The sequence below is a fragment of the Aquarana catesbeiana genome, linkage group LG03, assembly GCF_042186555.1.
Source record: "Aquarana catesbeiana isolate 2022-GZ linkage group LG03, ASM4218655v1, whole genome shotgun sequence".
In the NCBI taxonomy this organism is placed as follows: domain Eukaryota; kingdom Metazoa; phylum Chordata; class Amphibia; order Anura; family Ranidae; genus Aquarana; species Aquarana catesbeiana.
Window position 1 is genome coordinate 268272954 of NC_133326.1, and position 12641 is coordinate 268285594.

The 12641-nt window shown below is 42.4% G+C and overlaps 1 protein-coding gene across 1 annotated transcript in view; it reads left to right on the forward strand.

The window, feature by feature from the left end:
• Positions 1-12641, forward strand: part of ZFC3H1 (zinc finger C3H1-type containing) — a 162035-nt gene that overhangs the window by 3972 nt on the left and 145422 nt on the right. The window contains exon 2 of the mRNA XM_073620040.1: positions 798-1202. Within this exon, the coding sequence (XP_073476141.1) occupies positions 798-1202 (405 nt within the window). The remainder of the gene's footprint in view (positions 1-797; positions 1203-12641) is intronic.

Genomic DNA, 12641 nt, shown 5'->3' on the forward strand with positions numbered 1-12641 from the left:
AGGCTTGCAAAATACTATTCTGGAATGGTGACCTAAATTTTTTTTATCCATACTTCGGAGCACAATTTAACCTGCAACCACAGAAGCAAACATTTACATGTTTGCCCTATGTGATAGAGCAACACATTCTTTTATATTTACCCAGCGTTCTTCCAAGAACTCTAGCAGAGTAAAGGTTGATTCCACCTTCACAGAAATGCCAAATGCACAGGAGTTTAAAGGAAAAGTATAGTCAAAGCTATTTTGGTTCTACTTCTCCTATAGGTCACAGGGGTGAACTTGGTTCTGCACGCCTGTGACCCATTTTCAGCTGACAGTGGGCTAAAGCCTGCTGACGTCAGTCGGTCCAGGCTCTGAAAGGATCTAGACCATATGGCCGGTTTCCACCTAGATACCTTGGTTTAGCTTCCTGGCAATCTGCTGAGAGCCTGAGCCAGCTGCTCCCATCCCCTCTATAGCCCAGTGTTCCAGTGAGCAAAGGATGGGAGAGCAGAGAGCTGCTGATTGACAGTCACTGCTCTCTGCTTATAGCGGAAGGGAGCACTGAGCGATCAGCAGTGTTTGATCTCTCAGTTCTCACTGCAGATCTGAGAGCGCTGACTAAAGTGTTCTGGTGGGGGGCCGTCCCTCTGTCAGAACACAGTTCTACTAACGTCGAACTGTGCAAGTGCAAAACGTTGCAAAATCGCATATGTGTTTTTGCAGTGGAGCAGTGGGAGAGCAGCCTTTTATAGATGTTTGTAAATAAATTAATATGAATTTAACAATAAGCTTTGTTTCCTTGACACTCACTTCAGTTAAAAGTGTTAGATCTCCACCTAGAAAATTTAGCCATTCATCAAAAAATGAAAACTGTGAAGAGGAGAGCTTTGAAGATCTGCTTTTAAAATATAAGCAGATAAAACTTGAACTTGAATCCATTAATAAGGATGAAAAACTAGCTCTCAAAGAACAGCAGAGTAAAGAAAATGAAAGTGTTTCGGAAACCACCGTAGAGACCCTTGTTAAGGAAGAAAGTTCTACTGGTGATGCTGTGATTCTGGAGGCACCTGTGGAGGAGAAACCACCAGTGAAGGCTTTCCAGGCCTTTGAGCTTAAACCTCTCAGACAAAAATTAAAACCTATTGCTGAGAAGAAACAAAGTATTGTGGAAGAATCCATCTCAGCTGTGATTACCAGTGACACTGAGACTCTAGAACAAGGTACAGTGGGGCTATGCCAATACAGGTTTTCATTTTTTAGCATGTTGAAGAAGATTGTGATAGAAAACCTCCTCTGGGCGGATTTTGTTTTTTGTACTAGACATAAAATTGGGTAGATGTGGGAACTTGATTGCAGAGATCTTTCCCTCTTAGTTGCCAAAGGGCAGAAAAGCTAGTATAGTAATGAGGATTTACAGGCAAAACCTATATATATATATATATATATATATATATATATATATATATATATATATATATATATATATATATATATATATATATTACACACACACTTTTTCTTTCTTTGTAATATATATTTTGTATACAGACCTGTATCCCATTGGGGAGACTTCCCTTTACTTCCTGTCCCAGATGTGTATCTGGAAATGAGAGGAAATCCTTCCTTTAGTAAGGGAATCTCTGGTTTTCACCAGGGTCACTAGAATTGCAAGATATTCTCTCGTTCTGTTCATGTCCACTCAAAATTTGGTGTTTTCTTTTAAATTTTACTATCAGTTATAACTGTAAAGACAAGGACAAAGAGTGAATACATCTAATGGGGCACAGACTCTATATAAACCTGGCAGATATTATAGGCCCACCCCACTCTTTTCAAAACTAAACAAAAAAAAAGGTTTTGCCCCAGGTTATACTTTTAATACGGTTACAAAAATGAAAATGTGAAATTTTTAGATATAGATGGAGTGTTTTAGGAAGCAAAATACCAGTTGTTGAGTTATTTAATGCCATTTGAAAAATCACCTAGTACTCTGTAGTCTACAGCTGTCAGAATGGACACAGGATATCATACGCTCAGTAATGCTAGCCAAACACACTCACCAGCCACTTTATTAGGTGTACCCGTTCAATTGCTTGATGACACAAATTGCTTATCGGCCAATCGCATGGCAGCAACTCAGTGCATCTAGACGTGGTGAAGACAACTTGCTGATGTTCAAACTGAGCACCAGAATGGGGAAGAAAGGGGATTTATGTGACTGAGCATGGCATAGTTGTTCTGAGTATTTAAAAAAAAAACTGCTGATCTACTAGGATTTTCACACACAACCATCTGTAGGGTTTACAGAGGATGTTTCAAAAAAAGAGAAAATATTCAGTGATCGGCAGTTGTGTGGAGGAAAATGCCTTGTCAGAGGAGAATGGAGATGATAGGCAACAGTAACTCAAAAAAGCACTCGTTACAACCAAGGTATGCAGAGTACATCTCTGAACGCACAACCAATCGAACCTTGAAGCAGATGGGCTACAGCAGCAGAAGTCCACACCAGGTGCCACTCCTGTCAGCTAAGAACTGGAAACTGAGGCTACAATCTGCACAGGCTCACTAAAATAGGACAATAGAAGATTGGAAAAACGTTGCCTGGTCTGATGAGTCTCTATTGGCTGCACCATGCAGATGGTAGGGTCTGAATTTGGCGTAAACAATATGAAAGCATGGATCCATCCTGCCTTTTATCAATGGTTCAGAGTGGTGGTGTAATGGTGTGGGGGATATTTTCTTGGCACACTTTGGGCCCCTTAGTACCAATTGATCATCGTTTAAACACCACGGCCTACCTGAGTATTGTTGCTGACCATGTCCATCCCTTTATGACAACAGTGAACCCATCTTCTGATGGCTACATCCAGCAGGATAATGCACCATGTCACAAAGCTCAAATCTAAAACTGATTTTTGAACATGACAATTGCGTTCACTGTACTAAAATGGCCTCCCCAGTCACCAGGTCTCAATCCAATGGAGCACCTTTGGGATGTGACGGAATGGGAGATTCGCATCATGGATGTGCAGCTGACAAATCTGCAGCAACTGTGTGATGCTATCATGTCAATATGAGCCCAAATCTCTGAGGAATGTTTACAACACCTTGTTGAATCCATGCCACAAAGAATTAAGGCAAAGAGGGGTACCTAATAATAAAGTGGCGATAAAACGCCACTGGGCCCACACTCTTCCTTTCTCGGTGAAGACTATGCCTCCTGGGTTATGTGACGCACGTATCCCAGGAGGCACAGTGGGCATAATGCAAGTCATTTGCTTAGGCAAGTGACGTATAGGGGGCGGGACACAACCTTATGAGGGCCCTACAGGAGACCTACTGTGTATTCTAGCAGAACTCTGGGCGAGAGAGGCTGCTTTTAAACTTGGTAGCTTTGGTTAGAAGGAGAATTTAATTGGAACTTCAAGTTTTTTTTTTTTTTTTTTTTTAAGTGGAGTTCCACCCACTTTTACAACTCTTCAGCATTCCTCACTAAACTGTGCACTGTAAACGAATTGGATATTTAAAAAAAAATTTTTCTCAGCACCTACTGTATATCTACTGTATTCATTTTTCACTTCCTCCTCCCTGGCCGTGGCCCATCGCATCATTTCCTGTTTGCAATGCCCTCTGGGAAGGGGCGGCAACTTCCTCTGACACTGCTGTTGCTATGGAAACCTGACCTGAAACCTATTACACTGCTTGTGCTGCACTGAGCATGTGCGAGATCTGCAAGGATGAGATCCAGGAAGAAATACAGTCTGGCTTCAGATGCCCACACTTAAGATGGCCACGGCCTGCTGTAAGTTTATAAAATAACAAACTACTGCTATAAATAACAAAATAGACCTTAGTTTACAGACTAACTTTACTAGAATACATTAAGCTTGTGTATTATAGGGGTATTTTTATTTAAAAAGTATAATTTCGGCCGGAACACCACTTTAAATGGTTAGCATTCCTACATGAAGAAAATTGGAGAAGCCTGCCTTACTCAAAACTCACTTGTGGAAATACCTCTCCCTTTTTTGAATCTGTGGCAAACCTCCCCAAGAAGGGATGCAGACATAATTCTGTATTTCCCAATCTATTGAAAAGGAATGAAAAATGTTAATTTACAGTTTTGGTAAATTTAGTGGTGGTTCCTGGCCCCAAGGATATCCTACACCTGCTCAGAAATTTCAGCTTTGTTTTTTGGAAAGGATTAATCAGGTCTGTTAGAAAACCTGTTAGACTGAGTTTCCTCATAAGCCGGCTCAAGCTGCCTGACCTTGGCTCCCCTCTGCCTTTGCAGAACCTTTTGAGATCTTTGATAAAGCGTTATGCATGGCACCTTGCTTGCTGCCAGGACAGTTGGAATTTGTGTGCATGAACTATAGTTAGTCTGTGGGCTACTGTTATCTTTGAATAAGGTATGTTTCCTTATTCATTAGGGATGCACCGAAATTTCGGCCACCAAAACATATTGGCTGAAAAGGGCCCTTTCGGCAAAAAGCCGAAACAGAATTCTTGCCAATACTGGCGCTGAAAATCGCACATGCGCAGTAGAGGAGGCAGAACCAGCGGGTGACTTCACTCGTGTGGGCGGCGTGCACGTTCCTCGCGGTGAAGCCGCTGCACTCGTAAGCACGTTCCCTGCTGAGACGCTGGCATCTTCCCCGTGGACGCTCCTCGTGCTTGTGAGATGCTGCTGGGAAGCGAGAGACGGTACTGGGAAGCGAGAGACGGCTTCATAGAGGGCTGCACATAGCATACTCAAGTACAAGAGTGGGCACTGTCACTCCTGGATGGCTACCATTACTATTCGCCGGTGAGCATTGCTGCTTTTGCCTTCTTAAACTGACAGAAACAAACTAGTAATTTTTTTTTCTTGATTATTTTATTATAGTACTAGTACTGACTATTTAAAATGACTCTGTGTCTGCACTGCAGTACATCTGTTCTGACTCGTAGCAAAAAAAAATTATATAATTGAACTGACTGAGTGATTTAAATATGATTTGAAATGGAATGTATTGGATTTGCAAATTGCAAGCCTTTTTTTCTTTTTTTTTTTTTTTTGCTATTCTGTAGTATACAGTATAAAATTCATGCGCTTGATGCTATTGAATGTGTCACTTTGACAGCGTAGTACATTATACAGTACTGACATGACAGCAAGCGCATTCATTTTTTAAACATGACAGTATGCAATAAATATATTTCATATATAATATATTAATAATTATATTTTTCTTTATCGTACATTATAGGACACCGAGCCTCAAGTAATTACTTGGTGGGTTATGGGCCTACCTTCAGGCGTTGACACTGGTATAACCAATACAGGAATTTGACTCCCCTATATAACCCCTCCTCCTTCCAGGAGTCCTCGGTTTTTTCGCCAGCGTCTAAGGTGTTGGTCACGAGTGAAGATGTGCTCTGAGGAGCTCCAGGGAGGGATCCATGCTGGATTTAAAAAAAACCTCCACAACCGGATCCATCCTCGCCATTGAGGCCATAGGATGGTACTTGGGCCTCGCATTGTAGAACGAGGTTTAGCCTGTAAGCTTCTCTTTGAGAGCTGGACCCTAGGAACCAGGACTCTTTGGTTCTTCATATTACCTAAAGTTGTTCCTGAGGGCCCCAGTCTTTGAAGGTTTAACTACGCTGCCCGCCGTGATGGGTGAAAGTTGGATCTGTCTGTTAAATCAGCAGTATCCTGCAGCGAGGATAAGGTAAGGGGAGAAGCCTAGGAACTGTAAAAAGTCCACCTATGCCTTTTTTCTCCAAAAAAAAAAAAAAAAATTCTCTCTATCTCTCTATCTCTCTATCTCTCTATCTCTCTATCTCTCTATCTCTCTATCTCTCTATCTCTCTATCTCTCTATCTCTCTATCTCTCTATCTCTCTCTCTATCATCTCTATCTCTATCATCTCTATCTCTATTTCTATCTCTATTTCTATCTCTATTTCTATCTCTATCTCTATCTCTATCATCTCTATCATCTCTATCATCTCTATCATCTCTATCTCTATCTCTATCTCTATCTCTATCATCTCTATCATCTCTATCTCTATCATCTCTATCTCTATCTCTATCATCTCTATCTCTATCTCTATCATCTCTATCTCTATCTCTATCTCTATCTCTATCTCTATCTCTATCTCTATCTCTATCTCTATCTCTATCTCTATCATCTCTATCTCTATTATCTCTATCTCTATTATCTCTATTATCTCTATCTCTATCTCTATCTCTATCTCTATCTCTATCTCTATCTCTATCTCTATCTCTATCTCTATCTCTATCTCTATCTCTATCTCTATCTCTATCTCTATCTCTATCTCTATCTCTATCTCTATCTCTATCTCTATCTCTATCTCTATCTCTATCTCTATCTCTATCATCTCTATCTCTATCTCTATCTCTATCTCTATCTCTATCATCTCTATCTCTATCTCTATCTCTATCATCTCTATCTCTATCTCTATCTCTATCATCTCTATCTCTATCTCTATCTCTATCATCTCTATCTCTATCTCTATCTCTATCATCTCTATCTCTATCTCTATCTCTATCATCTCTATCTCTATCTCTATCTCTATCATCTCTATCTCTATCTCTATCTCTATCATCTCTATCTCTATCTCTATCTCTATCATCTCTATCTCTATCTCTATCTCTATCATCTCTATCTCTATCTCTAAAAATGTCTCCTCTAGAGGGAGTGTATTACACTTACCTAGTACGATGCCTTTTTCAGCAGCTCTGTGTCTGGCTATAGCAGCGGGTGTGGTCCCTGCAGCCAGAGTGGAGTTCTTAATTGAACAGGTGGTGTTCCTCTTCTGAGGGATCTTAAGGGGTTACAGTAGTAGTTTATGAACATACAAAACCGGCCATTTGCATTTTTTTTTTTTTTTTTTGTATATAGTGAAGTCTTCCTTTAAAACTAGGAGTGTAACAAACACTGCTGATAAAAATTCCCCTCCCCCTCCCCTCTCCTCCTGGAGAGGTGCCGTAACAGCTGACACTTATGTGTAATCAGGTTCTCACCTAAAGCTTAACACAGATGCTCTCAGTTCATATGCTGAAGACAGAAGTCTGTCACACTAAGACACAGGAGCGCTGGGCATGTAAAGGTGTATAAACAGGCATTTCCAGCACAGGAAGTATTATGGTACGCGGCATCAAAGGCTGATCCTTATGGTGACAATGTTTTCTTTTGCTAAAACTATTGTTCAGCAAATACCATAATTTTGTTAAGGTGCCTCTGCTGTTGTGCTTAGCACATTTGATTTCCAGTGCACCACAAAAGTACCAAGGATTCCACCCCCAGGCTCTGGGAACTCCAGTCATGCCTCCACACTGTCATCCTCTCCGGAGATACCTGACATGGCAAGCCAGGGTGAGTCATTGGAAGCAATTGGTGGTGCAACTGCTTCTCACATTTCAGCCCCTGTGTATGTGACTGAAGATGCATTCTCCTCTGCCCTGTTGGGCTTAGAAGGAAGATTAGCGGCTTTAATGGCATTCTCCATCCAAGAGGATACGAAGCATGCTAGATCCCCCTATCCCACCTCAAACCCCTTTTCCCAAGGGAACAGTGGGCACAGGATGAGGTGTTATCCTCAGGTGATCATGGGGAAAACCAAGCCAAATCTTCCTCTGCGGAGGAAACAACAGTTGATGAACCTTATGCAATCTCACAATCTGACAGATTGATGGTACAAACTCTTACAAAGATGGTTCATTCCACTTTTTATACTACTCCTAACAGAGTAAGCTGAAAGTCCAGGTCCCTTCTTTGTTTGTTGTTTTTTTTTTTTTTTGTTTTTTAATTTATGCTGAATGGGATCATCTGGATAAGCCTTTTTTTCCCTCCAAAGAGTTTCTCAGTTCTCTATCATGGAGAAAAAATTCACAAAAGTTGGAAAGTACCAGCAGTAGATGCTGCGATTTCCAGCATCAATAAAGATGCATAATTGCTTAAGCATCCAACAGATAAGGAGTTGGAATTTTTTTGTTAAAATCCTCCTACCAATGGCGCTATGTTTCGCCAGAGATGCCATAAAAGACCCCATCCACCAGGCGTCTCGCCTTGCGCTTCGGCTAAAACACATGCTTAGGACCATGTGGTTAAAAGGGTTGGTCAGCCCAAGCATCTTGCAAAAAAGGGTGTCTGACTAGTTTCCCTTTTCATTGGGGAAGGTTTGGTGAAATACATCCAAATGATTTCTAGCAGTAAAGCTCTTTTTTGTCCAGTAGAAGATATAAATGTCCTTTTTATTTAAAGTGAAGCCGCAACAGCTCACAGGTTAAGTACTCTGACGGCCAGTGCAGCCATGGGAGACTTCCTGACAGACATGGGTTCAGATCCACATGTCGGCATTCACTAGTGAAGGAGTCACTCCTCACAGGTTAACTACTCTGACGGCCAGCGAAGCCATGGGAGGCTTCCTGAAAGACGTGGGACCTCGTCCTCACGTTGGCTCCTTGTGACCTTGGACAAGTCACTTAAACGGATTCCTTCCCCTGCGCAGGGGCAGCTGCCTCTAGGCAGCGGTGACGGCCTCCAAGGTCAGACTCTAGGGCATGATTTCCAAAATACTGTTCAGATCTGTGCGACTTCAAGGTCAAGGAGAAAATATTCAGCCCCTGTATACATGATTGAAGATGCGTTTTTCCTCCGCCCTGCAGGGCCTAGAAGGAAAATTAGCAACTTTAATCGCATCTGCTATCCAAGGATGTGAAGCATGTTAGATCCCCCTCCCCCACCTGAGATCCCTTATCAAGGGAACAGTGGGTAGAGGAAGGATTACCCTCAGGTAATTGGGAAGAAAGGCAAACCGAGTACTCCTCTGCGGAGGAGACAACTAGAGTTGCACTTTTTTTCAGCCTCGCAATCTGAGAAATAGCTGCTACAGACCTCTTACAGAGCTGAATTGTGCCTCTTTCAAGCTACCTCTAGTAGAGTCAGCTGATCTGTTTTTTTTCTTAGGTTCCTTGGAACCTTCACTGCCTTTTTCATGCGTTTCCTGTACATGTACAGAGCCACGCAGAAATTCAACAGATCCATACTAGATCTAAAAGAATCTAAATCAGTTCCTGAAGATCCGCTCCTTTCTATGGAGTCGATCACCAAAGGTTTCTGCTTTTCGAATTAGAACAGCAGCATTTCAGTTTATAGTCTTGCTCTTCGGGCTAGCTACAGCACCTTGAGTGTTCACAAAGGTGCTAGCCCCACCTGTAGCCAGGTCAAGGGCACAGGGCTTAAACAGTCTTGGCATACCTAGACGATCTATTGCTAATAGACCAATCGCTGTTCGGAGTAATGTGTACGCATTACAACCAGTTACCTGGAAAGGACTGAGTTGCATTCTCAACCTAATAAAGTCTCCATTAAACTTGCTAAAAAAAAGGGCTGCAGTATTTGGGTCTGATCATAGATACAGCCCAGAGAAATGGTCTTCATGCCCAGAGAAAAAAAAAAAAAAACACCACTCTATGAAATAGTTGGTGCAGATGGTCAGGTCAAAAGGAGGTCCTTCCATTCACCTTTGCATGAGGTTGTTCGAAAGGATGGTGGCTTCATTTGAAGCAGTTCCCTTTTGCCCAGTTCCATTCGAGACGGTTGCAAAACAGTATTCTGTTTGCTTGGAACAAAACGATCCAAGCTTTGGACTTGCCAATGCGGATGTCCCCAAGGGTGTCCCAAAGCCTCAACTGGTGGTTACTAAAGAATGTCCTAAAGGGTAAATACTTCAAACCACTTTTCTGGAAAGTGGTAATGACAGAGAAGACAACTGTACAAGGACAGTGTTCAAGAACTGAAAGAGCCTTGCCCATCAACATCCTAGAGATTCGGGCAGTGCGTCTGGCTCTAAAAGCCTGGACTTCCAGGTTAAGGGATTGTCCCAACAGGATCCAATCCGTCAATGCCACGGCTGTGGTCTATATCAATCACCAAAAGGGTCACCAAGAATCTCTCAGTGCAGAGAGAAGTGAACCATATTCTAACTTGGGCAGAAAGAAATATTCCGTGCCCATCGGCAGTCTTCATTCCGGGAATAGAGAATTGGCACGCGCACTACATGTGCCGCCAGCAGATTATTCCCAGGGGAATGGTCTATTCACCCTGACATGTTTCGGGCTGTTTGTCAAGGATGGGGGACTCCGGATGTAGATCTTCTAGCATCCAGTGCAACATAAAGTTTAGTCAACTTTGTGTCCACAACAAAGGATCCATTCGCATGCAGAACAGATGCGTTGATACTGTGGGATCAGCTTTTACTGATCTATGCATTTCCCCCTATTCAGTTGCTGCCTTGACTTCTTTGCAGGATCAAGCTGGAAAGAAAACCGGTAATTCTGGCAGCACCAGCATGGCCCAGAAGGTCATGGTATGCTGAGGTCATAAAGATGGCAGTGGAGGATCTGTGGTCCCTTCCACTAAGGCCAGACCTGCTCTCACAGGGGCAGATATTCCATCCTACTTTACGAATGCTAAATTTAACGGCCTCACTATTGAGACCCACATTCTGAAAAGATGTGGGCTTTCCAGGGCAGTTATTTCTACTTTAATGCTAGGAAGCCAGCTTCTAGAGCTATATATTATAGAGTCTGGAAAGCTTATGTTTCCTGGTGTGAATCCAAGGGTTGGCACCCTCGGAGATATATTATAGGTAGAATTCTTGGCTTTCTACAAGTAGGCGTAGAGATGAAGTTGGCCCTGAGTACTATTAAGGGCCAAGTCTCAGCCTTATCAATTTTATTTCAAAGACCACTTGCTACGCATTCTTTAGTCTAGGGTTTCATGCAAAGAGTGATGCGGATTAATCCGCCAGTTAAATCACCCTTAAGCCCTTGGGACTTGAATTTATTTTTGTCAGTGTTACAAAAACCGCCATTCGAACCATTACAGCAGATTCCCTTAGTCCTTCTGACTAGGAAGCTGATATTTTTGGTTGCTATATCCTCAGCAAGGAGGGTTTCAGAATTGGCTGCTCTTTCCTGAAAGAGCCATATTTGATTATTCATGAGGACAGAGTGGTGTTATGCCCTCGTCCCAGGTTTTTTGCCAAAAGTGGTTTCAGGCTTTCATCTGAATGAAGATATTGTCCTGCCATCGTTTTTTCCAATCGTGGATTCGGCAATTTGTAATTCGAACTTATGATTTAAAGGGAAAGATTCCCCCTTTTCAAGTTAAGGCGCACTCTACCCGAGCGGTTGGTGTTTCTTGGGCAGAGCGTCACCAGGCCTCCATGTCTCAGATCTGCAAGGCCGCGACTTGGTCTTCAGTGCATATATTTACAAAATTTTATCAAGTAGATGTAAAATGGAATGAGGATATCGCCTTCAGGCGCAGTGTGCTGCAAGCAGCAGTATAATTCTTTAAGGTCTGGGGGTTCCCTACTGGTTGTGTCTCCCTCCCCTCAAGTAGCATTGCTATGGGACATCCCCCCAAGTAATTACTTGAGGCTCTGTCTCCTATGATGTACGATAATGAAAAATAGGATTTTTAAAACAGCTTACCTGTAAAATCTATTGGAGTACATCATAGGACACAGAGCTCCCGCCCCTCTGTTTTATGGGGTGAGAGTATATTGCTTGGCTACAAAAACTGAGGACTCCTGGAAGGAGGAGGGGTTATATAGGGGAGTCAAATTCCTGTATTGGTTATACCAGTGTCAACGCCTGAAGGTAGGCCCATAACCCACCAAGTAATTACTTGAGGCTCTGTGTCCTATGATGTACTCCAAGAAAAGGATTTTACAGGTAAGCTGTTTTAAAAATCCTATTATTGCGTACTGTCATGTTTAAAAAATTCATGCGCTTGCTGTCATGTCAATGTCGTTTAACTGTATAACTGATAATACTACGCTGAGACAAAGTGACGCATTTTATTCAATGACAACAAGACGCATGAAGTATACTACAGAATAGCTCAAAAATAAAATGGCATGCAATTGCAATTTGCAAGCAATCCATTCCAAATCAAATGTATTCAGTTCAATTATATTTTTTTGGTACAAGTCAGATGTACTGCAGTGCAAACATAACTACCTTGCATGCCAAGAGCAGCACCATTTAAAAAAAAAAAAAAAAGATTGGTTAGGCCCCTTTCACACTGGGGCGGTGGGGGCGTCGGCAGTACAACAGCGCTATTTTTAGCGCTGCTGTACCGTCGTTCATGCAGCAGTATTCGGCCGCTATCGATTCGATTTTAACCCCCGCTGGCGGCCGAAAATGGGTTAAATCCGCTCGTACAGCGCGGCTATAGCCGCGGTATAGCCGCGCTGTCCCATTGATTTCAATGGGCAGGAGCGGTGAATACACCGCTCCTTCACCGCTCCAAAAAAGCGGTTTGCAGGACTTTTTTCACCGCCCTGCCTGCGCACCGCTTCAGTGTGAAAGCCCTTGGGCTTTCACACTGAACAAACAGCGGAGGCTGTTTAGGGGCGGTTTTCAGGCGGTATTTTTAGCGCAATGCTGCCTGAAAACCGCTCCAGTGTGAAAGGGGCCTTAGTTTTTATTTTATTTTTTGAAGCTGCCTCCTGGGCTTTAGCTTTAAATTGATGTCGTTTTTTTTTTTTCGTTTTTTTTGTTTTTTTGTTTTGTTTTTTTACCCCCCCACCTCAGATTTCACTCCCACTATAAATCATTCTATGATATTATTC